Source organism: Bufo gargarizans, chromosome 2 (assembly GCF_014858855.1).
Source record: "Bufo gargarizans isolate SCDJY-AF-19 chromosome 2, ASM1485885v1, whole genome shotgun sequence".
NCBI classification, from domain to species: Eukaryota; Metazoa; Chordata; class Amphibia; order Anura; family Bufonidae; genus Bufo; species Bufo gargarizans.
Window position 1 is genome coordinate 702,688,420 of NC_058081.1, and position 27,962 is coordinate 702,716,381.

The 27,962-nt window shown below is 46.7% G+C and overlaps 1 protein-coding gene across 1 annotated transcript; it reads right to left on the bottom strand.

Annotated features, from left to right (window-relative positions):
- On the bottom strand, positions 1 to 26,833 carry LOC122929049 (F-box only protein 42-like). The gene is made up of 10 exons (XM_044282491.1): positions 26,688 to 26,833; positions 22,352 to 22,609; positions 15,161 to 15,277; positions 13,312 to 13,446; positions 10,168 to 10,321; positions 4,343 to 4,453; positions 4,020 to 4,116; positions 3,885 to 3,941; positions 3,679 to 3,795; positions 1 to 3,474 (listed from the first exon to the last, which is right to left on the bottom strand). Exons 1-10 carry the CDS (start codon positions 26,824 to 26,826, stop codon positions 2,416 to 2,418), a joined length of 2,244 nt encoding a protein of 747 aa, XP_044138426.1. The 5' UTR covers positions 26,827 to 26,833; the 3' UTR covers positions 1 to 2,415.
- Positions 26,834 to 27,962: the final 1,129 nt, after the last annotated feature.

Here is a 27,962-nt window from a genome sequence, read left to right on the forward strand (position 1 = left end):
TATTTATTCTCTGCAAGGCATACACAATAAAAGCAATATAAAACTGACATATAACAAACATATACGCCCTAAAATAAACTCTGCAGTAAATGGATCCAAATAAATGTGGCGATATATTGCAATGTAATATCAGTTGATCCTCTCACATGAAGGGGTTAAAATACGTGAAGTAGTAGAATCAGCAAGGTTCGGTACGTATATGTCCGTATTTGTTATACATGTTAGTTTTATATTGCTTTTATTGTGTATGCCTTGCAGAGAATAAATATTATTAATGTATTACCTTATATATGCAGAATCCCAGTATTTGAGTGCTCAGCCCAATCTTTAACTTCCTGGTTTTAGGAATATCCCCTAAAGACCTTTCCTTAGGCCAGTCAGATGGAGGTGCATCCAACATAGTCCATAATGCTGCAGTAGCGGACACAACACAGTGTGTGCCAATGCACCGCTGCTTCTGGAAACACCCGTCGCTGCGCATCAGGCTGGACACTTAAATCCTCCCCTACCAATCAGGGGGTCTGCCACTCATGCCACCATTAACCCTAATGACAAAAAGAAAGCCAGTGTGGCAAGGAAAGCTGAGAATCGGGGAACTTTATTGCAATCCATCCCCCATCAGGGGCAAGTGTCAAAAAGTTGCCCATGTATAGTGCCAATCCCTGTGTGAGAAGGTCCGCAGCAGCTGCTATCTGACTGCTTGAGTGAGGAGGGGAGGGGAAGTGGATTATGGGGGGAGTGGAGGACCATGCATCAAGACTGTATAAAATACTGTAGCAATAATGTAATCAGCTGAAAAGTATCCCTTCTCCTCCTCTGATCTGGGGTGAAATCCCCAAAAAGGAGGTCAGGAGCTGTGAACCTCTTCATGGTTTGTGCCCATAGTGTATGTAGGCACCATAGACCCCCAGCATCCCTGGTGTGTGGAGAGCGCTCCACTGCTGCCCCCAGAGATTATCCTCCGCTCTGCACAGGGAAGCTGCAACACAACATGGCTGCTCTGCAACTTCACCGAGCCTGTAAGCCCCCTCACCTATAGTCTTTGCATCTGGAAGGAGAATAATAAAGAACTACTCCACCCAGTAGGTACTTGGATGGGATCAGGATATCCCACCTCACAACCCTGTCTCTTTAAAGTGGACCTGCCACAACATGTGGCAGTGCACAGCTCAATGACGGAGACCTCAGGAGATACACATTTAAAGGGGCTATCGCCATTTAACCCTTGGGAATAAAGAACTAGCAAGTACTTACCTGACAGATCACACAGTGTTACTTTGGTTCTCCCAGATGGGCTGTTTACCTGGCTGCAGCGGTCATGTGTTGTCGACGTTACGTCACCGCTGCAGCTTGGTAAATAGAGTCCAGCCGGGAAAACCTAAGTAACGGGGCGTGATCTGTCAGGTAAGTACTTACCAGTTCTTTACAGCAGGCTGATCTTGAGTTGTCTGGTTTCCTCCTGGCACCGGATAAACCCTTTTCACAAATGGCATTTAGTGGCATCCATATCCTATGTAGTACTCTTTTTGCAGTCTGCTGCGCTATTTCATGCCGCAAAAAACAGTAACCACGCCATGCAGTGATAGAACGGAGGCCAAAATGGCGCTCTTAGCCTCTGTCCAGGCCTATGCATCTGTTTTATGTATGTGTCCAGACCTTTCCCGGCATATACAACCATCTGGTCACAATGTGAAAGAAGTCTCTGGGACTGTGGACTCTGCTCTATCAGTATATGGCGGGTTTGCTTTATGACTAGTATACAGAGCGGTGTGCGAATCACTGCGGCATCAGGTCCCCACTAGATAAAATCCATCTTGTATTCCTGTACAGACCCAACACATAAAGACAACCCCTCAGAGAGGCTCCTGCAGGGAAATCCTCAGCTCGTTTTGTGAATTTGGCTTTATTTAAATGTAAATCTTGCAAAATAGAACATTCCTCTCACACCCTGCACCCATCCAGCGACCTGCATGCCAGGGGAAGATGGGTGCTGAGGTTTTAAAATCACCAGAGAGTTGCAGCCACTCTTACAGCTTCCATTTAGAACTAAAGGGGTGGATTGTAGCAACCATTACTAATAGGAAAGTGGATAGCCACAGGTCAGTTATGTATATCAGGACTGGGACTCCCAGCAGCCCAGTGACCACCCCACTTTCAAGCCCGTCCAACCCTCCGATATAATAGATTGCAGCACTGACTAAGAAGCTTTACACAGGTGTTGCAGGAGCCCATAGCAGAGAGGTGTCATATCAGGAGGGGGGCAGGGAGAGACACGACTGTCACCTCAACCCCAAGGCCCTATTTTATGCACTGACTCCTATCCAAGATCTAAGGGACCATATCACAAGGGGTCAAGTAGTGTAAAAAGGGAGTTGGGTGGGGGACATCTCCAGGTAACAGTCTCTGACGTCCACATTATCTCTTAGCTCCTACAAAATACAAGGCGTTGGTTTTGGGGTAATATTTCACGTTCTGTTTTTTGTCCATGAGACCACCAAAAATGATAAGCTCCCCTCGACCCTGCACAACAGTATGTAGACTGGTCTCGGGGGGTCCCACCACAGAGCTGTTGCTGAAAATCTTCCATTTTACACGACCCCATTCCCGGGTTCCCTGAATGTCCAAGGCATACATCTGCATAGGCTTGCAGTTCACGTTCTGATATAAGGGCTTCCCCACGTTGAGCGACTGAGGAGGGTGATGTCCTAGACGACGGGCGATAGGGGGCAAGGAATGGCCATCACTTTGGGCCGGGACTGGACGTGTTGAGGCTGCTTCAGAGCCGCTGCTGGGAGAACCAGGGGAGGTGAGGGTAGGTGGGCTGGTGGGGTTAGTTCCCCCATGTGATGAAGAGGAGGAAGGTGAGGAAGTTACAAATGCTCGAACAGCTTCCAGTCCCCGACGAAGTGCTCCAGGCGACACGGCTCCAGAAAACGTGGAAGTAATGTGCGGGGGAGTGTGGACTCCATTTGTCTGTTCAGGCAGGTTTCTACTTGTAGGGTCCAAATCTAAATCCCCCCTTTTCCATGTGCAGTCTTCTGCACTGAGACATAAATCCTTTTGCTCTGGAAGGGATCCTCGACGGGCAGGAGGCAGGGGAGGTGCCTTATGCTCACAGCTCTCAGCGGCAGGGGGGGAAATGACCTGCAAGGGGCTGTCCAAAGCTGCAGCGGGAGACACACTGCCCCCATTAAGGACAGGTGATAGGCCATCACCCCTAGCTGGAGAAAGGCTTCCTTCACGGGACCCACCTCCAGTGTGCCTCGGAGGTCGGGGTCTGAGGGTCCCCCAGCGTCCATTTACACAAGGGGCTTCATCGGATGCACGGACCGGGGAGTGTGATCTGTACTCTCTAGTCTCAGGCGCCAGGGCAGGTGGAGTTGCACTGATTGGTGAAGGACGGGAATTCAAGCTTGGACTAAGAGGAGCGCGACCACTGGGTGCCTGACTGAACACCACCACACACTGACCCACCTACAGGAAAGGGGAGAGAGCATCATTACTACTCTGTATATATATGAGGGATCAGACTGTGTGTGATAACAATACAGAATTTAGACCAAAAATGTACTAAGATTAATGGCCCTAGAATCCACTAATTAGCTGCATAAAAGTCCTATGGCCAATGGACAAGGCAAATAAAATTTAGGTGGCCATGGGCAACCATGGAGGACGTACCCTACAGGCTGGATGGCACCACAGTTCTGGGGCTCCATGATCCTCATTTTCCACTTTCAGTTGCTGCCAGGTCCAGGGATTTGTGTTCATGTGCAGCAGCCAGGCATCTTTAAAAAGCTGAAAGGGAGTAACATGACGATAGTCACAGAATGTAACACTACGCAGCAGAGCACAAAGGGCTGGACTACGGCACATTGGGTACTCACAGCATTGGGTCCTCCGCAGCCACCCAGGATCAGGATAGTCTCGCTGTCGATAATAATCTATAAGCGGGAAGGTCAATGACATTATCATCTCATATTAACCAATGTGTAAGAGGGGACATAAAGACAAAAGCGTACCTGAGACTGTCCTCCTCGGGGGTGGGGGCTAGGCCTGGAGATGTTTGGTTTGGACCAAGACCACTGCTCCATGTCGAGCACCCAGACATCATTGCTCCTGAAAGACCAGCATATTATTATTCATTTACTGCTCACAGGTTACAAACTCTTTACATTTCAAGGGCAGCTTGTATGAATTCCAGGGGGAAGAGATGTGTATCAAGAACGGCGGGATATGGCAGTATACATATGACTGGTCCGTCTCATACAGGAGCAGTAAGTAATGGCATATGCACTCTGGTGTGGACATTTCCAGTAGATGAATATAGTGGATGTCAACTTACATTTGCCGAGAACCAAGAGATCCCCCGAAGACGATCATCTTATCACCGATAACGCAGGATGAATGCCCAGCCATCGGCGGAGGCCCATGGGTGGTCACAATGCAGTTCCACCTGGAAAGATGCCTTGAGGTTAATTACAATGATAAACTAATGCTGGCATATCAGGTGAGACAGTGTGGAAGCCAATGTTCACCTCACTACAAAGGCCTCCAAATGGCGACCAAAACGCAACCAAGTTTGCAACCGGCGAAAATAATTTACAGTTTTGTCACCATCTGCTTGCCCTCACAGTGACCAAGCGCCGTACATGTGCTGGACTTTAATCTGGGCCACAGAACATGCAAAAGTTCCTGCACTATGACAGCCAGGGACCAGAGAAGACAGCAGTGGTTTATTACTGCTTTTACCTTCTCATTTCCTTAGTACATAGCGATCAATGAGTGCTATGCGGCGAACAGAGAAAGTGCTGCTTCCCCTAATGAACTTGGCGATTATGTGATCGTCAAGTGTCTCGTGTATAGCAGAGCTGCAAGGCCTTAGGGTACTTTCACACTAGCGTTTTTTTTTTCCGGCATAGAGTTCCGTCACAGGGGCTCAATACCAGAAAATAACTGATCATGTATATCCCCATGCATTCTGAGAGGAGAGTAATCGGTTCAGGATGTCTTCAGTTCAGTCATTTTGACTGTTCAGGACAGAGATAATACTGCAGCAAACACCGGATCTGTCATTTTTTTCCCCAATAGGGATGTATTAGTGCCGAATCCGGCTTTTAAAATACCGCAATGCCAGAAAAAAAGAAGTGCCGGATCCGAACGAAACAAAATTTATTAAAAAAAGCCCTCCCAGAGGTCTTTTGAAAACCCCTTGGGGGGCATATTATAAAGCTAAAATGATATAAAAATAAATAAATGCCTTTACCTCTAATAAAACAGAGCGGATCCGTTCTTCTGGAACAGCTACGTTCTGTAGTGTGTTGTGCCTTTTCATAGGTAAATGCATTGATATCCAATTTATTCTAGTCAAGATGGATGTTCATTGCCTTTAAGACCCATGCTCGAGTATAGTTACAATTTTGTATGTCTTGAGTAGGCCAAAGTAAGGTCGTACAAAGGTTTCTGCTTTTTATTGTTATTCTTCTCATGAATGTACCAGTCTGAGAAGAATCCTCCTTGTCAACGTATACATTTATGACGGGAGATAAAGATAAGCTCTATGCAGCTGGTGATAATTACCTATACAATTAGGTATTTATTAATGAAGCTAAATATATAATATGTATGTATTCATTTAATGAGCCTTAGTTAGTCCTTAGCATAAGACAATCAGTAGGATATAATATATATATATATTATATATATATATATATATATATATATATATATATATATATATATATATATATATATTATATTATTATATGTTACAAAGACAACATGTATCCAGTATATTATATATATTTCTCATTAGGAGAATATTTGTCTCTAAAAGAGTGCCTGTAAAGATGTGTGTTCTGTAACAATTAATCACATCTTTGGTATGACAGGAGGTACTGATATCTCTGTGAGAAAACAAGGCCATTCATATCATTATGATACATAAATCAACAGTGTGAGAAACATTCAGAGAGACGCCTAGAGGTCTGTCTCTAATTGCTACAAGTGTCAGAATTAATCCCTATAGCTTTGAATTAAAGCTTCTAAGGTCAAACGTATAAAATACATTGTATTCAGACTTACATAAGTTAACTCTTTATACTATGATGCAAATAGCTTATACAGCAGTGCCACCTAGGTATCAGTAGGTGACATTACAACAGTAGCAAAAGTGCATTCTGGGTAAGGTTATGATGTCACATTTTTTTATCAATGGTCACGCCCATCCGACAATGATTGGAAAGTTCCAAACTAGGAAGGTGTGTCTAACTGATAAGTTTGTGATAATAAAACATACACAGAGGGAGGAGAAAGAGAAAACAAGTGGAGCTCTCTAGAGGGGTCTATCAAGGGACCACCCAGCTTTCCTAGGAGCAGAAGTGAGATTCCTACTAGGACTTGGTAATAGACACAGAAAATTATATTTTATTTTATTAAGACTAATTTGATAGTGTGGGTGAAATTATACCATCTAGATTGGCGAATAAATAAATAATGAAATTAATTGATCATCTCCATATTGAGATGTAGTCTTAGGATATTGTGAGACTTCATTCTACCTGCAGAAGAAACTAGACTCATAATCTAAAGATCCTAGATGCCTGTTATTTGTCTTAATGGTCTTACCAAAGTTATATGTGTGAAAATAGTCCAGGATGGGGCGGAAGGATACAGTTATCTCTTCTAAGTTATATCCTTGGATGGATTTTCCCATGCCTGAAGTCATGTGATGTGTAGTTGGTTAGAGGGGGGGGTGGAATGTATTTAGCATTCCATATTGATGTCTAGGATTAGACATGCCCGTCCTGATATCATGAGGTTTTCTCTGAACAGTAGTAATGTATATAACTTATGTTCATATTTTGATATCCTAACCTAATAATAGCTTGGTTATAATGTGACAAGTTATTTCCACTCACATGTATTGTTAAGCTTGTAATGCTTTATATTAACGCTATATATATTAATTTGCATGTATCATTGTGTTTATTTACTTATATATGTTTATAATCTTGTAACCAATAAATCTGCATATTTTTATACCTGTGTATTATTGTATAATGCAGAACTACATGTTTATCATTAACGTCATCTCAAGTCAAAAGAACTTATTTATCTGAGGAAATAGTCGGACTCAGATGTGAATTCTATAGATTAGTTTGTCTACAATTCACCAGGTCATGATTTTTAGAATTTATGACAAATTTTATACATTTTATTTTTTTATGGTTAATTATTTTCATGACCATAATTAATAATTCTTAATTGAATTACTACACCCCAACAAGTGGATGGAGCTGGTTACCAATTGCTTCAATTAAAGCAGCGTTGCAGTAACCGTCTCTGACCACTACACAATGGAGGGAGCCGTGTAGCTGGGTGTCGGAGTCACTAGAGAACAGCTGATTGGCAGGTGTTCAGGGTGTCGGACCCCCGCTGATCAGATAGGCCATCACTTGTGAGTTCCATTTCAAAGTTCTGTACAGTTGGGCTCTACACAGTTATCCTCAACCCTTTCATGAGCAGACCTAAAAAAGGCCTGAATGTCCAGGCAATATTTCACGATTTTGTGCACGTGGTGGTTTAGTGACCCTAACTTTATTTGTCTACTAAAATAATTTTTGCAATGTGTTTTATTTGACACTTAGGGCTTTTTATTATTATGATTATTTTTTAGATTCTCCCCCCTTTTAGGTTTAATTTGGGGAAAACTGGGGCTCCACAGTAGCCCCAGTTACATGGGGAAAAAAGCCCCCTGTGGGGGCATTACACAGGCAGAGCTGATCAGGGTCTTCTTAAGACCCTGCAGCTCTGCTCCTGCCCAGAGACACCCGGCGGTCACATGACCGCCAGGACTAATAAAGGAAGCTCATGCAGCGCTCTTCTGTCGGCACTGGAGAAGACAAGAGCGGTAATAAACCGTTCCCGTCTTCTCCTCAAGGTACCCGCTGTGTCCGACAGCCAGGACCCGACCTGCTCCTGCTAGATTGCAGGAGTTTAACCCCAGCGCTAGGATTAAAGAGCTGCCTGACTGTTTATATACAGGTCCTTCTCAAAAAATTAGCATATTGTGATAAAGTTCATTATTTTCTGTAATGTACTGATAAACATTAGACTTTCATATATTTTAGATTCATTACACACAACTGAAGTAGTTCAAGCCTTTTATTGTTTTAATATTAATGATTTTGGCATACAGCTCATGAAAACCCAAATTTCCTATCTAAAAAAATTTGCATATTTCATCCAACCAATAAAAGAAAAGTGTTTTTAATACAAAAAAAAAGTCAACCTTCAAATAATTAGGTTCAGTTCTGCACTCAATACTTGGTCGGGAATCCTTTTGCAGAAATGACTGCTTCAATGCGGCGTGGCATGGAGGCAATCAGCCTGTGGCACTGCTGAGGTGTTATGGAGGCCCAGGATGCTTCGATAGCGGCCTTAAGCTCATCCAGAGTGTTGGGTCTTGCGTCTCTCAACTTTCTCTTCCCAATATCCCACAGATTCTCTATGGGGTTCAGGTCAGGAGAGTTGGCAGGCCAATTGAGCACAGTAATACCATGGTCAGTAAACCATTTACCAGTGGTGTTGGCGCTGTGAGCAGGTGCCAGGTTGTGCTGAAAAATGACATCTTCATCTCCATAAAGCTTTTCAGCAGATGGAAGCATGAAGTGCTCCAAAATCTCCTGATAGCTAGCTGCATTGACCCTGCCCTTGATAAAACACAGTGGACCAACACCAGCAGCTGACATGGCACCCCAGACCATCACTGACTGTGGGTACTTGACACTGGACTTCAGGCATTTTGGCATTTCCCTCTCCCCAGTCTTCCTCCAGACTCTGGCACCTTGATTTCCGAATGACATGCAACAGTCCAGTGCTGCTTCTCTGTAGCCCAGGTCAGGCGCTTCTGCCGCTGTTTCTGGGGAATGCGGCACCTGTAGCCCATTTCCTGCACACGCCTGTACACGGTGGCTCTGGATGTTTCTACTCCAGACTCAGTCCACTGCTTCCGCAGGTCCCCCAAGGTCTGGAATCGGTCCTTCTCCACAATCTTCCTCAGGGTCCGGTCACCTCTTCTCGTTGTGCAGCGTTTTCTGCCACACTTTTTCCTTCCCACAGACTTCCCACTGAGGTGCCTTGATACAGCACTCTGGGAACAGCCTATTCGTTCAGAAATTTCTTTCTGTGTCTTACCCTCTTGCTTGAGGGTGTCAATGATGGCCTTCTGGACAGCAGTCAGGTCGGCAGTCTTACCCATGATTGCGGTTTTGAGTAATGAACCAGGCTGGGAGTTTTTAAAAGCCTCAGAAATCTTTTGCAGGTGTTTAGAGTTAATTAGTTGATTCAGATGATTAGGTTAATAGCTCGTTTAGAGAACCTTTTCATGATATGCTAATTTTTTGAGATAGGAAATTTGGGTTTTCATGAGCTGTATGCCAAAATCATCATTATTAAAACAATAAAAGGCTTGAACTACTTTAGTTGGTGTGTAATGAATCTAAAATATATGAAAGTCTAATGTTTATCAGTACATTACAGAAAATAATGAACTTTATCACAATATGCTAATTTTTTTAGAAGGACCTGTACATGCTGCTATCTGCACGGGGTATATAGTCAGTGGGCAGTCGAGTCAAGGGGTTAATAATACTAACATTAAAGGGGTTATCCGAGGCTGGAAATTATTTATTGGTCACATGGCGTAGGTGGAGCTCAGCCCTATTGAAGTGAATGAGGCCGAGCTATTATACCAAGCACAGCCGCTATCAAATTGGTGGCACTGTGCTTGGTGAGCTGAAAGAAGGCCGTGGCACTACTGCCTTCTCAAATAGCTGATCAGTGGGGTTCCTAGTCGTTAGACCACCGATCAGATACGTTTATTGGTCACATGGTCTAGGAGCAGCTCAGCCCCATTGAAGTGAAAGAGGCTGAGCTGCAATAGGTCATCAGTATAAAGATCTAAGAAAACCCTTTTAAATTTGGTGACAAATTATTTTCTGGCTCCTAGGTATTCTTTTTTTTTTTTTTTTTGTCTGGGGCACTGCTACAGATCACATACTGGAAACTGGCAGTCTGTCACTGACTCTGCAGATCTCAGGTCACCATTTACAAGCAGATGGCGGTTACCCTCTCCGCATGCCATGACAGAAAAAAATCACATCTTACCAGTTTTTAGATGGGGAGTATGTATGAATCTCATCAAAGAAGCGTTCGGGCTGATGTAAGGGATACGGGCTAGGGCGCGTCCATCCACCAAACAGAACTAGCAGCTCCTTGTATACAACAAGTGTGGCCCCTGCCTTTGGAGAGGGATAGGAACCTGTGAAAACACACCAGGAGTTAGAAATAGGAGCAAAGTGGTGATATTATAAGAAGCATACACATCATTCACCGTGTATATGTGTAATTCACCGGCATTATCTCTGCCTTTACGCATAGGTGCAGTGCAAGTCTTCTGTACTGAATGGCCTAAATATAGTGACCCCCTCCCCTGCCGCTCCCAGACAGGAATCCAGACAGGACCATTATGAAAGCACTCATGCCAGCAAGTGGTGGGAAACAATCCTGCCCAGGTCCCAGGAGATTATATTATATATATGCTGGGGTGAGGGAGGCAAATCTGAGCGCCCAGTATAAGGCCTTTTGCACACGAGCGTGTGCGCCCTGTTGCCGTATTGCGGAGCCGCAATACACGGGTGCCGTTCAGTGGGCATTCCGCATCACGGATGTGGACCCATTCACTTCTATGGGTCCGCAAATCCGGAGATGCGGAACCAAAGCACAGAACGGAACCCTACGGAAGCACTATGGAGTGCTTCCGTGGGGTTTCGTCCCGTACTTCCGTTCCGCAAAAAGATAGAACGGCCGGATCGCGGACCTATTAAAGTGAATGGGTCCGCGATCCGCTGCCCCACGGACTGTGCTCGTGCATTGAGGCCCGCATTTTGCTTAGGATGTGGGGGGGCGGGAAGGTCCGGGGATTTCCCAATAATCCCTTAGGGCTCGTGCACATGAACTTATTTTCTTTAAGTGTCCATTCCGGTTTTTTGCGGACCATAAAAAAAATAAAAAAAAATAAAAAAAAATTATGGAATTTACTCTGTGTGCATTCCGTTTCTGTATGTCCGTTCCGCAAAAAAATTTAAAACATGTCCTATTATTGTCTGCATAATGGACAAGGATAAGACAGTTCTATTAGGGGCCAGCTGTTCCGTTCTGCAAAATACGGAATGCATACGTCATCCATATTTTTTACAGATCAGTGTTTTGCAGACCGCAAAATACATATGGTCATGTGCATGAGCCCTAAGACACAGGGTTTGGCTGTGGGAAATGTCTCATTGGGGCTGCAATTAATTCTGCTCCATCAGCGCCAACCACTGGCTGCTCTGTATTTACAAGGAAAATGCAGAACCCATTGTAACTAGGACGAAATCTATTGCCTAAAAGTGAAATCCATCATGTAACCACTTCTTACACCCCTCCTTCCATCCTAAACAACAGAGGTGCTTCCCACAGCGGGAGGCCTGAGCCCTGCCGTTATAAAACACCAGCCTTCAGACTCCATGTCGGGATGGGTAAGACGCTCTACCTGGGCACAAGTTATGACACACAACTCCTGGGCAGCTTTCCAGAGACTATGAGCTAATGACTGCAAACCTGCCCGCAGCCCGGCCTTGTCCTGACAGCAGGGTGGGATTGTGGTGCGGCCCCTCCCGTGGGATATCGCTCAGCAGCGTATTCTCAGGCAGAGAGCTGGGAATAATAATCTCTCGCTCACGTTGCTATAGGACAAGGTAATGTGTAATCTGTGACAAGAAAGCAGCCTGTCCCTGACAAATGATAGATGCGTCATCCCCTGAACCACCCCACACGGGTATATTGCATGATTACAGTCAGGACAATTTATGCCCCTGCAGAACAGTAGCATCCGGTACAAAATTAGTCCTCGATCTGTACCACAAATATGAGGAGTGATGACATCACAGCTGTCACATGACAATGGTAATTACATGCAAAATCAATGGAGATGGTGAGTGGGGGGGGCGGCAATTTCTCAAGCCTTGCTCTCCGGAATTCTGTTTTTAAGAGTCCCAAAATAGTGCTCAGATTTTTTGGACTTATTTGCACAAAAATTTGGCACTTTTATGTCACTCACTCCAGTTCTGAAAAGTGGGTGTTGCGCTGATGTAAGCCCGATTTATCAACTGCAAAGAGTCCAAAAATTTGCCACAATTGAGCTTCAGTAGAGAATAGTGAAGTAGAAAGTGGAGTAACATCCTAAGTCAGAAGAGTTAGACTTAAAGGGATTGTGCCATGAAAAATATTCAACATTTTTCAAACCAGCACCTGGATCCGAATACTTTTGTAACTGCATGCAATTAAAAATGTAGTATAGTATAGCCACTTGATATTCAATAAAATGAATCTGTATAGCGCCACATGTTGCTTGTTCTTTTCTCAGTTTTCTACGTCCACCTCACTGAGGTGGTCGCACGTACTCAGTTTAAATCTTCAACTGTCACCAGCTGCATCAGTTATAGGCAAAGCGCTACAGCGGAAAGGACGCGCCCCTGAGCTGTCAGTCCAAAAAAAGTCTAGCAGAGCAATTGGAGACCTTAATTGAGACATCTCTGGGCCATGTGAGGTACAGGTCTGGTTCTAGCTTTGTTAGAAAGACTGTCATGGGAAAACCCTGTGATGGCTGACCTCCGGCACTCCAGCTATGGCAAAACTACAACTCCCAAAATTAACATTTGCTTGGCTGTTCTCAAAACTCCAAAGAAATGAATGGAGCATGCTGGGAGTTGTAGTTTCACCACAGCTGGCGTGCCAGAGGTTAGCCATCACTCAGATAACGCTTTTAAAAGGGATTGTCCAACAACCTGCAGCCCTGATAATCAGCTTGTTCTACAGCTCTGTCCACGGTGCAGTAGATAGAGCTGGTTACGGCAGCGCTGCTGCAACTGATATGAATGGGAGCAGCTGCAATAACCAGCTCCATGAATTGCACAATGTTCCAGTACTAGTGCCACTGCAGAACAGCTGTTGGGGGTGAGGTGTTTGCAGGATATCAACTGGAGAACACTTTTAAAGATGCATCAAATTTATCAAACAATGTGCGACATTTGATAAATATGGTGCAAACTACAGCGACGCAAACTGCTGCAAAACGGATTCTCATCATCTCCGGCTATGACCTTTGTCTACTATTTATAAGCTGCTGCAGCGACAGAAAAGACAGTTATAAAAAACAGCATCTAAATCTGCCGCTTCCCTGGACCACCACCACGGAAGCCACACACTCACCTGACGCCAGAGGTCGGATCCATTCTTTGCTGTTGAGGTCCAGCCGCCACAAGTCATTGAAGGCAGCGTTACAGCTACTCTGTGTGCACCCGCCAAACACATACATGGACTGGTTAGAGTCGTAGTAACAAGCACCTGACAAAAGTAAAACATAAATCCTTATTACTGTTTTATAGGGCACTACTAGAACCCAGTGTGTAACGTGGAGGTTGTGGTCATAATATCCATCTATCCATAAACAAAATGAATAAAGAAGACACAAGACAAATAATCCTCACAATCTAAAAGCAGAAGACTGAGTTCTCGATATAGGTGCACGTCCCGCACCTATCAGGCGATGGGGGCATATGTCTGAGATGACACAACCCCTTCGATGCTGAGGTAAATGTGTAGCAGTCTGGTTTTCACTCCCCTTTCCTTAATCCCCATCACCACCTATCCCTTGGTGGACTTATGTCTTTTTTCAACTGTACCATGTAATGATAGCAGTAGACGGCAGCAGTGACCCTGGACTGCTATACAGGAGATTCTCTATCTACATGGATATACCTTCTGATAATCTAGAACAGTGTTTCCCAACCAGTGTGCCTCCAGCTGTTGCAAAACCACAACTCCCAGCATGCCTGCACTGCCAAAGGCTGTCAAGGCATGCTGGGAGTTGTAGTTTTGCAACAGCTGGAGGCACACTGGTTGGGAAACACTGATCTAGAACATTCATCAGGTCACCTTGACCCTAAGTTCACACCTGAGCGTTTTACAGCGCGTTCAAACGCGCTGTAAAACGCTCAACACGTGAAAACCATTGCTTCCCGATGGCCCTGGTTCACACTTGAGCGTTTTACAGCGCGTTTGAACGCGCTGTAAAACGCCCGACGCATAAACAAGTTCTTGAGCTTTTTTTGGGGCGTTTGTCGCGCGTTTTGGCCATAGACTCACTGGACAACACTGCAGTCAGACAAACGCGCGTCAAACGCGCGTTTACTGATGCAAAAAACGTGCATAAAAACGCGTTACAAATGCGCGCGTAAAATGCGCGTCTCAGAAACGCTCAGGTGTGAACCCAGGGTAAAGAGAAGGTTTCATCAGTTTTGCAAAAGTCTAATTAGGGTGTTACCTTATAGGGCTGTCCCCACCGCCACTGATGCCATGGCTGTTTTTTTAAAAGACCCCCCAGCTCGTCCGCTGTGACGCTCTGCACTGCGATTGGACAGCGCGCTACAGCCAGGGAGAAGGAGACGCCCACTGAGAAACCCTGGCGTCTCTTCCGCCCTGTTCCGATGCTAGTAATTGGCATACTGAGTGGGGAAAATACCGGAGGACACAGCGGGCGAATGGAGCGCGCACCCAGGAATAATAAGCACTATAGGATCCCTGCTTTATGCCCTACCTAACGTGCTACTTATCTTATAAAGTCTGGACCCATGAAAGGTCCTCTTTAATTGTGGCTTATGGTCCATTCACACGTCCGTGGTGTATTGCAATTTGCGGATCCCCAATACACCCGGCCGGCACCCCCAAAGAACTGCCTATTCTTGTCCGCAATTGCGGACATGAATAGGACATGTTCTATCCTTTTACGGAGCTGCGGACCGATGATCAGGGCCGCACTCCGGAAATGCGGATAGCACATAGTGTGCTCTCCGCATCCATTCCTGCCCAATGGAGAATGAATGGGTCTGCACCTGTTCCGGATATTGCGGAACGGATGTGGACCCATTCCACGGACGTGTGAATGGACCCTTAGAGTGACAGTAACATGTCAGTTCTGATGGGTTGGGTGTCCAGGGCTCCACATGTAGCCTGAAAAAAAGTCTCACATGGGTCAAACACGACAAGCAAGGACACTCACTGTGTGAGAAGCGCTGAGTAATTGGGGTCCCGGGGTAGGGGTAGGTCCTGCTTTCCCACTGAATATTTCCATCGTGGACAGCTTTAATGAATCCGTGGTAACACTGGTGAGCGACCCCTGGTGGAAGAAAAAGGGATTATTACAGAGATGCTTTGTGGCACACAGACATTTTGGATGGGAAGTTGAACAACTGCAGCGGAGGGTCCAGACTTTACACTGTCCCACCTCCGTGTCCATCACTCAGATGTCTAGGTCCCTGATGCAGGGCTCCATTGGTGCACCCGCAAGCCACTGTGACAGCTTTCTCCCATGAACTGTGCCTGGCAGGAGCCACCATGTGATCAGAGAGCAGCACTGGATAAAGTAATTAACAAAGGGGGCAGTGTAACAACCTTACTCATGAAAGGACCTGTCCCCTCTCCTGACTTGTCTGTTTTAGTTACCACTTGTGTTCCCCATGTAATAACAATTCTGGTGCTATTCCTTTATTATTCCTGCTAGAAGTTATGAACGAATTGCTATCAGTTTGCAATGAAGGTCCAGATGGGTGTTACCAGTTGGGAAGGGGGGGGGGGGGGCTCTGCAAAGTCTGACATTATCCAATCAGGTGCTGCCAGTGCCAGACTGTGCAGGAACAACCCCCCCTTCAACTAGTAGCAAGTAGTTTCTAAAACAGTTGTGTCGGGAGAAGATACAGTTGCTTCTTTAAATGCCCCGCACCATAGGGGAGATCATGCAAAAGAGAGTAGCCTGCTACCAGATCTTGGATCAGGCATGCTGAAAGCTAACAGTCCTATCTATCTGCCCCAGAGTCTGCCGTTGCATGAGAATCTGGCGGCACATATACACATTAGATGGAAGGCTGGCCCTGCTAAAAACTGGTGGGTTCAGCTGACATCTACGTGTGTTGCCAGCTTAGGTTGTAACAGGAATAATCGGATATAATTTCCAGGGCGTCCCACAAAACTAAGCCTATGGGGTGAATAGTCTTACCCTCAGTCACCCACATCTCCTGGTCAGTCGTCATTCTCTGCTCATCAAATGTCACGCATGCAGGAGGGAACGTCCATTATAATGGACAGGAAAAGCGAACACTGGGTGAATGAAATGGTGATGTCTACGATTGCGCCCACATCCCCGCTCCTCTGTCTTCATGTATCACAGGCTACAGAAGGCTATTTAGGGCTATCCTGAAATGAGGGGGGGCAACAACATGGAGCTCCCAGTTACATTCTGGAGACTCCCAGGAGTCGGGATAAAATAAGAAGCTGTTGGTGCGTCTGGCGGAGGTGCAGAATACGAGCTGCACGGATATTATTACTATAGACTATAAATGGTAAGGAGCCTGAACACAGACATGGAAAAAATAATCCTGGGGAGAAACACTGTCTGAAATGGTAACTGCGGAAAACATTCAGTTTAGCTGCAAAGCGACCAGAAAAACTGAGAGGTTACACTCATTTAAAGGGCATCTTTCAGCAGATTTATACCTATGACGCTGACTGAGCTGTTGCATGTGCACTTGGCAGCGGTCGGCATCTGTGTTAGTCCCATGGTCATATGTGCCCGCATTGCTGAGAAAAATTATGTTTTAATATATGCAAATGAGCCTCTAGGAGCAACGGGGGCATTACCATTACACCTAGAGGCTCTGTAACTGCTGAGCCCTCTTCACTTTAGGAGAAGTCAGGGTCAGGTGTGACAACATCATCACACCTGGTCCTGTCAATGTAAAAGCCTCTAGGTGTAATGACAACACCCCCTTTGCTCCTAGAAGCTCATTTGCATATATTAAAACATCATCTTTCTCAGCCATACGGGCACATGGGACCAACACAGATGTCTTCAGCTGCCAAGCGCACATGTAACAGGTCAGCCAGTGTCATAGGGACAAATCTGCTGACAGATGGACTTTAAAGAGTATATAGACTCTTGAAACCAGTTTTTTTTTTTTTCCATTATTGCACCAATGCATCCAAAAGGAAGCAACTTTACAAATAATCTTGATTAAGAAAACAACTTTCCGATTTGAGTATACAGCTCCCAAGCAGACCTGTGTGTCTCATGGCTACAGACTACAAACAAACCCTGTCTAGTCTGACTGCAGTCATGTGTTACTCTCTCTGTAGGTTATCCAGAAGAGGAGGCAGCGGAAGTAACACGCACCTAGAGGAGCACCAGCACCGGAACTACACCGCTCTGTCCATTGTGTAGTGGATGGTGCTGGTCACTGCTGCGCTGCTCCCCTTCACTTCACTGGGTGACCAGTTCTGTCCATTATACAATGCATGGAGCTGTGCAGCTCAGACGTCACACTAATACCCTATGCCTTTATAGATTTATTAGAAGCCATACTACAGAGAGCTAGTGGTCACGGGTCACCAGCTCACCGTAGTAGTGCTGCCGGTAAGGAACCGGCAATTATCAGACAGTAAGGCAGCCGCATACCCTGTGCAGCATGTCTGCCTGTTAATATACCTAATATGGATGACCCAACAGGTGATCAGTATCTGATCAGTAGGGATCCGATTCCAGCACCCCCACCGACCAGCTGAATGTAGAGACCCACTACGCCTTCTTCCTAGGCCAGTGATGTCACATTTAGGCTTGAGCGAGTCAGATTGCTCTATCTGAATCCAATTAGTTTGAAAGCATAAACAAATTTAAATTACTGTTCCAAAATCTCATTAAGGGTGCATTCACACGACCATATAAATGGATCCGCATCCGTTCCACAATTTTGCAGAACGAATGTGGACCAATTAATTTCAATGGGGCCGCATAAGATGCGGATAGCACGCGGTTGTTCCGTTCCACGGACCCGCAAAAAATATGGAGCATGTCCTATTCTTGTCCGTGGTTGCGGACAAGAATAGGCATTCTCTATATAGCACTGGCCATGTGCGGACCGCAAAACACTTACGGTCGTGTGAATGGACCCTTACGAAGCCGCTTTCCATCTTCGAACAGTAATTTATGTGCATAAAAAAAAGACGAGAGACGAAGAAAGTCATGCGTTATTTGCAGCAAGATTTGCCAGGCCTCAGCGGAGCCCATACATTTCTGTGCACAACAAATCGGGTTCAGATAGAGCCTAGTAATGCACAGATATTATTACAGAATACAAGTAGTGATCTAAACATTGCATGTTATAGTTACCTAGGGTGACTTAAAAAAAAAATATAAAAAAAAAAGTACAAAACTAAAAGTTTATTTAAAAAATATACATTAAAAAAAATTAAAAATTAAATAACCGAAAAAAAAAAAAAAAAAAAAGTCACACGCTCTTAATATAGCATCAATAAAAACTACAGATCGCCCCGCAAAAAATAAGCCCCCACACAGCTCTGTAGATACAAATTTTAAAAACAGTTATGGGGGTCGGGATATGGCAATTTTTTTCCAAAGTTTTTTTTCCCCAGTATTAAAAAACAAGAAATACTATATAAATCTGATATTGTCATTGCACTGACCCCAAGAATTGAGTTTTACTGCATAGCGAACAGCTGTAAAAATGAAACCTATAAAAAAACTGTGGTGGAATTGCGTTTTTTTTTCTAATTCCACCCCATTTGGAATTTTTTTCCAGCTTCCCACTGTATGCCATAGTAAATGGTGCCATTAAAAAGTGTAACTTGTCCTGCAAAAAACAAGCCCTCATATGGCGATGTAAACGAAAAAATAAAAAAGGTCATGGCTCCGGGTAGGCAAGTAGTAGAAAATGAAAACACAATGACTGAAAATCCCAAGTTTTTTTAAGCTGAAAATATGATGCCGAGTACAATAGAAATCAGCAATGCAAATGTATTTGACGCATATCAATTCCCCCTTTTGCCTGGGACACGTGAAATGCACATCACAGGTTACAGGTTAGCCTTTTTTGTGGATTTCAAATCAGCAGAGTAAAAATATATGCTGTATGAACGCATGCATTTCCCATTCAAATCAACAGGACACACTTTTGGGCATATTTCACATGTACTTTGGTGCAGAGATACAAGTAAGTATTTTCTGTATCTGGGCAGTTTTTCAGTCTGAATAAGGTTTCCATTCACCGATAGCAAACCGATCTTAAAAACAGAGAGGAATTGAAATACAAAAAGTCTGAAAGCTGAATAATCTGAAAGCCTCATAGAATACACACAGCACCTTGTGAAGGGAGTGCCAGACGAGGAGAGACGTTCACAGAACCCAATACCGCAGACGGAATATCAGCCATACACAATGGGACTGGCGAGATGGCACACGTGCATCGCTGTGCCCTCCAGCGTGGACAGATGGTAAGCATCCTATGCACTCACCAGGAGACATGTGGGCAAAACACACTAGAGTTTACAGCATAAGGCCTCTTGCACACGGCCGTTGTGCGGCCATTCCGTGCGGCGGCTGGGATGGATCGAGACCCATTCAACTTGAATGGGTCCGTAATCCGTCCGCACCGCAAAAAAAAAAATAGAGCAAGTTCGATTTTGTTGCGGTACGGAGGCATGGACAGAAACACCATGGAAGCACTCCGTAGTGCTTCCGTGGGGTTCCGATCCGTGCTTCCATTCCGCATATGGGTCCAAATCCGTGATGCGGAGCGCACACGGGCCGGTGCCCGTGTATTGCAGACCCGCCTTATACGGGCCGCAATACGGCCACAGGCACACAACAGTCGTGTGCAAGAGTCCTAAGGGCATGACCACACTGAGTGGTCGCGAGCTGTTCAGGGTGTGGCCAGCTGCGTTCGAGAGCTGCACAACTAATTAGACCTCAGGTGCCTGCAGGACAGAAATCAGACGGAATTCCGGGTTCCATTATTTATTCTCCATTCAACTATATTAGGACAGATTAAAACAGACAGCGTTCCTTTTGGCTTCGGTTATTTTCCATTATATGCGTTATAATGGAATGCTATAACGGAATTCAACACGTTTATGTGAACCCGCCCTTATTGAACTAATGAAGACTGCACTGTATAGAGGGTGTTGAAGGTGCAGCGCAGCCATTAACAATGAAGACTTCAATAAATATGAGGCTGCTGAGGCCAAATTGTCTCATGACCACGCCGTGTGGTCGTACCCCAAGTGCTTTCATCTTGAAACCATAGTTCACCTGATAGATGTGCATTGGAGATCCATCGACCATCCGCACCGCAAGAAAATAGAACATGTTCTATTTTTTTGCGGTGCAGAGGCACGGAGAGAAACCCCACGGAAGCACTCCGTAGTGCTTCCATGGGGTTCCGTGCCTCCGTTCCACACCGCAGCTCCGGATTCAAGCGGGGAGCACACGGCCGGTGCCCGCATATTGCGGACCTGCTGTTTGCAGGCTGCAATACGGCACCTGCCGGGCAACGGCTGTGTGCATGAGGCCTTAAAGAGATTCTTCAGTGGCCAAGCAGAGTGCAGGGTTAAAAAAAAAAAACTCCCTCTTTCTGTTGTGCTTCTGTTGCGAGACTGAGACATGCCGTCCATGGCCTCAGTGGTGGCAGCAGTCACGTGGTGTCTGCATATGTCACAGTGATGCCGCTGATGGGCCGGCTGCGGAGACACACATGTAGAAGGTACAAGAGGACATAGTATTAAATTAGAGGGGAGGAAAGGTTTAAAAGTAATATCAGGAAGTATTACTTTACTGAGAGAGTAGTGGATGCAGGGAATAGCCTTCCTGCAGAAGTGGTAGCTGCAAATACAGTGGAGGAGTTTAATCATGCATGGGATAGGCATAAGGCCATCCTTCATATAAGATAGGGCCAGGGGCTATCCATAGTATTCAGTATATTGGGCAGACTAGATGGGCCAAATGGTTCTTATCTGCCGACACATCCTATGTTTCTACATCACGCTGGAACTGGAATCAGAGGAGCAGGAAGCTCAGCACTGGAGATAGGAGTGGTTTTAGGTCTCAGAGAACCCCTTTAACCCATTCACGCCCGATGACGTACATGTACGTCATCAGGCGTGTGTTTAAAGATGGCGCCTTAGCCGCGGGTGGCCGTCTGCTTCTTTTAGCAAACAACCGCGGATAATGTCCGCACCGGCATGAATGCCGATCGCGGACATTTGACTCCTCAGATGCCGTGGTCAACCCTGACCACGGCATCTGCGCGCGCTTTAAACCGTAAGCAAAAGCTATCGGTTATGCCCCAGCTCCCCTGTGTGGCGATCGGAGGAGCCGAAGTGTGTATGCAGCAGCCTCTGTCTTTATGAATGACAGGAGGCTGCTGCATAGTATTTCCTATGGAGCCCTTGCCTGTAATAGGGCTCCATAGGAAAGTACTAAAATCAGAGATTCCAGAGTCTATGATAATAGCAATCAAATGACTGCATGTTATAGTTTCCTATGGGAACTATAAAAAAAAAAAAAAAAGGTGTAAAGATAAAAAAAAAAAATACACTTCATGGGGGGGGGGGGGGCGCGATGTGCGAAAACGCCCATAGTAAAAAAATATTCCCCATACGGCAAACAGCAAAACGGAAAAAAATGGCCAATTCACTGTTTTTGGTCGCTTCATTTTGTACAAAAAATTTAATAAAAAGTGATCAAAAAGTCATACACACCCCAGAATGGTATTAATGAAAAGTTCAGATCACCCTGCAAAAAATTAGCCCCCATACAGCTCCGTATACATAATTACAAAAACGTTATAGGGCGACAAAAGAAAAAAAACTGATTTTTTTCCCCACTTTTTAATTTTTTATCACTAACAAAACCTAAGAAAAACTATACATATAAGGTATCGCTGGATTCGTACTGACCTGTAGAATAAAAGTTTTATCGCACAAATGTAAATAAAAAAATCTAAACTGTGGTGGAATTGCCTTTTTTTTTTTTTATTTCACCCTATTTGGAATTGTTTCCCTGCTTTCCACTACATCATATGCAATATTAAATGGTGGCGTTGGAAAGTACAACTTGTCCTGAAAAAAAAACAAGCCTCATATGTCTTCATGAACAGACAAATAAAAAAAAGTTATGGCTCTGGGAAGGCAGGGAGCGCAAAATGAAAACGCGAAAAAAAAGAAAAAAAATACAGGCTTGAAAGGGTTAAATAGCACCGACACTCATGTACTAAAACGGTTTCTGAACAGAGATCACGAAAAGCTGAATTTAGGCTATATAGACATGGCTATGGGTAACGTGCGCTCTGGCGGTGTGGTGTGTAGGACATGCTGCTGCTCGGACCGTGTGCACACCATGTCTTACCTTTAATGAGCCGATACCACTGCTTACACACTAGGGCTGCAGTTTTATGTTCCTGATATGGAGACAGGAAGGACAGGATGTATTCCAGGACCTCCTCCGGCAGCTCAGACATTGAGCGGTGGTGTTTGGTCACCTCAGCTGTCGCCTGTGGCTCTTCCTCCTGCTCCATGGTCCCGTCTACAGCATCCTCTCTGTCAATGGCCATGAACGCGTCATCCTCGCTCTCAGAAGAGCTGGCCATGGCATTCCACACACGTCCTGCAAGTGAAACGAAACGTTAATATAAAAAGGCACTGAGTTAAAGGGGTTCTCCGAGACTGAAGACAGATAGTAACACTGCAGTACAGCTCCCTCTAGTGCTGAAGCCCGCTAATAGCAACTGCATCCTGACACCCAGTGCTGATTTTCTATGCCCAAACCAGCAGACCGAGGGCACGGGGTCCAAGCTTTCTTTCTTCGCATACAGCTCATATGACTGGCTGTATGAACCGCCCATTTTGCACATTTGTTTAAATGCAAACGGAAGAACACGGCACAATATAGCGAGAAGTAGATGACCCCCCCAACTGCCCGTGCGATCTGACCACCACTCCTGTCCCTACGAGCGGGCACATCAAGCATCGGCTGCACTCACCTCCAGCCCTTCTGATCGTCTGACTGAACTGCAGGTGACTGCCCTGTCACTCAAACATACTAATTGTGCCCTCGAGTCCTGGCACACACAGATGCCGGCTCTGAACACAATCAGACGGCGTTATCTGCCCGGGCACGTCGATGATCTTCCGTGGGAAAGTAGTGAAAGACAGGAGATGGCACCAGCAGCGGCCGTGGTACCACAAGTATAAGCATGCCCACAGCTGGGACTACTTGATTAGAGGCGCAGAGTGGCACGTGCCCTTCAACTCGGCAATCGTCTCATGAAGACACAGAAGTTATCGCTGGTTCAGGATTACACAAACATGGCTGCTTTCTTCCAAAAACAGCGCCACCTCAATAGATGAGGTGTAGTCATTACCCGCAGGCAGGTGCGGCAGTCCATTCAGCTCTATGGGACTGGCAGAGACAGCAGGGTACAAGCACTCTGCTATCTCCGGGGGTCCCACAAAGTTGAAGGGAGCGAGTCCAATGCATTATTCAAATGGGGGTTCTGGTGACCAGCCCCAGCAGTCAGATCCCCTCCATTCATACCCTTATCCCCTACCCTGTGGGCAAGCCCTTTAAGAAGACACCAGCCATGTTTTTTTTATAATCCTGGACTGCCCCTTTAAAACTCTAAAGTATATAAAAGGTCTCAGAAAGTCGCAACCACTAAAGATCTAATTATTGCGGGGGAGGAGTGCATGTAAATTGGCCCACAAGAGCCATTCCTCGGCCGGTGCTGTAGTACACCATGTGCATTGGCCGGCGGCAGGACGGAGCGGCCTCCTGCGCAGCGAGCACAGTGAACCGCACAGCTGGGGGGACAATATACTCGGCAGGGACATCTGACGGGGCTGAGCCGCTGCCGGGGACAAAGGAAAGACAGGATGGTAATTAGCACCGATGATAACGAAAGTGCCCACATCTGATGGCTCCATACCCGCCCTGACTCTACACTGCAAGGGAAAACGGAGGGGTACAAGGGGGGCCCGCAGACTGCGCCCTGAGAAAGCCGCACAATAATAGACGAGAGGTTCCTGTTTTACACCATAAAAATAAGGGGCCAAAATCTACCAGAGGTGCTCCGAGCTGGGTCCCAAATTTTGCAATCTTTACCACGGAGCGGTTGTGACACCGGACCCCATGTACGGTATGAATACGCGCCAAATAGAAACCCTACAGAGAGCGAGGCTCCTATACATTACACAGCACAGGAGCTTAGACACCAAACACGGGATTTCCTTAAAATCAGAAAGGTGATGAGGGTGTCAGGCCGTGCCATCCTCCACGACTGAGACCCGGGACCTAAAGTAAGTGACCGATACAAGGTATGTGCCACCAGGGGGCAGCCCGGCTGGGAAACAGACATGCGAGCCAATCAGAGGGCTCCTGGCATCGGCTGACACCTGACTGAGCGCTGACAACTATCCTGCTGGAATAACAAAGAGACATCTCTGCAGACAAAGGTTTCTGACCAGGACAACATTTTAATCAGATGTGGATTACGAAGCTGACATCTGACAACCCACCAGAGCCGACAACTCAGCGACATCTGACAACACCCCCAGAGCCGACAACTCAGCGACATCTGACAACACCCCCAGAGCCGACAACTCAGCGACATCTGACAACACCCCCAGAGCCGACAACTCAGCGACATCTGACAACACCCCCAGAGCCGACAACTCAGCGACATCTGACAACACCCCCAGAGCCGACAACTCAGCGACATCTGACAACACCCCCAGAGCCGACAACTCAGCGACATCTGACAACACCCCCAGAGCCGACAACTCAGCGACATCTGACAACACCCCCAGAGCCGACAACTCAGCGACATCTGACAACACCCCCAGAGCCAACAACTCAGCGACATCTGACAACACCCCCAGAGCCAACAACTCAGCGACATCTGACAACACCCCCAGCAGCCCGAATACATAATTGACATCTGACAACCCTCACATAGTAAAATCTGACCTCCCGTCTGCAATCGGAGCATGCAGTCGATATTTGACAACTTTCTAGGCTGGCTGAGTATCGAACCGATATCTGACAACCCCTCGGGGAGGCGCACATCTGGCACCTTACACCCAGAAGTCTGTTTATAGGTGACAACACCCCAGCAAGCGGATGTAGTTAATACACGACAACCCCAGTCCTGGCAGGAAATATAGTCAAATCTGAGAACCTTCCCCCCGGCAGGCTGAGCATGGAGTCCATATCTGACAACTTTCCGGAACGGTGGAGCATGGAGCCAACATCTGAGAACTCACTGGAAAACTACAATCCGGAACCAGCCACCCACAGGCATACAAAGCCGACATTGAGCAACCAACCTACCCACGGGTGCCACGTCTGACAACACCCCAGCAGGATGAGGATGTAGCTTCCATCTGACAAACTGCACCCAGAAAACTGCCACCATAGTTTACACCTGACAACCCCCTTCCCCTGGCAGACTGCCACCATAGTTTACACCTGACAACCCCCTTCCCCTGGCAGACTGCCACCATAGTTTACACCTGACAACCCCCTTCCCCTGGCAGACTGCCACCATAGTTTACACCTGACAACCCCCTTCCCCTGGCGGACTGCCACCATAGTTTACACCTGACAACCCCCTTCCCCTGGCAGACTGACACCATAGTTTACACCTGACAACCCCCTTCCCCTGGCAGACTGCCACCATAGTTTACACCTGACAACCCCGTTCCCCTGGCAGACTGCCACCATAGTTTACACCTGACAACCCCCTTCCCCTGGCGGACTGCCACCATAGTTTACACCTGACAACCCCCTTCCCCTGGCAGACTGCCACCATAGTTTACACCTGACAACCCCCTTCCCCTGGCAGACTGCCACCATAGTTTACACCTGACAACCCCCTTCCCCTGGCAGACTGCCACCATAGTTTACACCTGACAACCCCCTTCCCCTGGCAGACTGCCACCATAGTTTACACCTGACAACCCCCTTCCCCTGGCGGACTGCCACCATAGTTTACACCTGACAACCCCCTTCCCCTGGCAGACTGACACCATAGTTTACACCTGACAACCCCGTTCCCCTGGCAGACTGCCACCATAGTTTACACCTGACAACCCCCTTCCCCTGGCGGACTGCCACCATAGTTTACACCTGACAACCCCCTTCCCCTGGCAGACTGCCACCATAGTTTACACCTGACAACCCCCTTCCCCTGGCAGACTGACACCATAGTTTACACCTGACAACCCCCTTCCCCTGGCAGACTGACACCATAGTTTACACCTGACAACCCCCTTCCCCTGGCAGACTGACACCATAGTTTACACCTGACAACCCCCCCCCCCCCCCCCCCCCCTGACAAATCTGACAACCCACCACAGCAGGTATGTGGCCATAGGCTGACACATCGCTTCCAGCATCTACTTGACAAGAGCCAGATTCCTAGACATCCATAAATTAGACAGAATGGATTCACAGCCAGAGACAGACCAAATGTTTAAAGAGACAGTCACTGAGGGGAAGAGACAGTCAGAAGATGAAGACTAACCAATAGACACCGATGGAGAGAGACGGTGACTAAGGGGATGGGGAGCTATGACCGGCCACGAAGAGACAGCCGCCGTGGATGAGACAGTCAGCAGAGACGAGGCGGCTACCAGAGACATGTATGACAGGAGGCATCCCGCCTCAGGCTGCACTCTCTCACCTGGCGAGGCGCGCTCTCTCCCAGCCTTGGTGCCGGTTTCCTCCCTGGTCACGGAGCCGCCATCTTCAGTAGCATAAGCGGCGACAGAAGAGGAAGGGCCAGAGCCGGCCGGGGGGCGCGCACGTACATGCGTCAGCATTCACACGCACGTCGCACGGAGAACGTCCACCGCGCTCGCCAACGCCACGAAGAGCTGGTCGATCGCCTGACGCGCGCATGCGCTGTACAACCCGGATGGCTGAGGCGCCATATTGGGAAGGTCAAAGGCTGAAGACTAGTAATGAATCAGAAAACATTCACTATAAGCGGGTTACAATAGGGGATAATTCTTATCCCTTTCTTTAACTGTATCAACCACTCAGCCTGAGCCCCCATAATAGTTACAGTGCCCCCACCATGAATGACAGGAAGAGTTCCCCCACAATAAATGACACCCACAGGGCCCCCACAATCAGTGACAGGAACAGTGCCCCCACAATCAGTGACAGGAGTAGTGCCCCCACCATGAATGACAGGAACAATGCCCCCATAATCAGTGACAGCAACAGTGCCCCCACAATCAGCCAAGGTGTCCCCAACCTGAATTAAAGCCACAATGCCCCCCATAAATAATAGCCACAGTGCCGTCACAGTGAATGACCGCCATAGTGCTTCTGCAATGAATGGTAGCTGTGGAGACCCCACAAAGAATGACAGCCACAATGCTCCTTTCACAGTGGCGCCCCAATTACCTCCATACCCTGACAGCCACAGTACCTCCCTAACAGTGATAGCCATATTGCTATTATAAATGACCACCATAGTGCACACAGTCAAAGTGTATCCAAAAGTGACAGCTACAGGTTTAAAGAAATGTAAAAAAATCTTAGCTTCTAGCAAAAAAAAAAAAGACTTGAAGAGTCAGGGGGGCTGTGTGATACATGGCCATGCACCCACTTCCGTATATATGACAATGAATAGAAGGTGAGCCAACAATTCAGCCCTTAGCCAAGTCTGGAGGAAACCTACAAGCTGCTAAACCCGATACCACGGTGCAGTGTGCGGCCTGAATGCACATTATCATCATGTATGATCCAGATACTGAACGAGCAGAAGAAATGCTGGGAATACACATAAGACAGGGGTCTCTTCTGAGACTCCCCCATAAACACGCACGCTCAGCTCGGCCTCACATGTACGCTTCAATGTGTAGAGGCAAGTAAGCCGCCACCAGACACTTCTGCAGCGAAAATGCTTGAAAAAGGCCTTGTTTAACCGAAATGTCGCATCTAGAGA

Coding starts and splice junctions, on each gene's coding strand:
- LOC122929049 (XM_044282491.1), bottom strand. CDS start 26,826: ATGCTGACGCATGTACGTGCGCGCCCCCCGGCCGGCTCTGGCCCTTCC. Junction 10,322..13,311: donor GATCCGACCTCTGGCGTCAG/GTGAGTGTGTGG, acceptor GTGTTTTCACAG/GTTCCTATCCCTCTCCAAAG. Junction 4,454..10,167: donor TACTCCCCATCTAAAAACTG/GTAAGATGTGAT, acceptor GCATCTTTCCAG/GTGGAACTGCATTGTGACCA.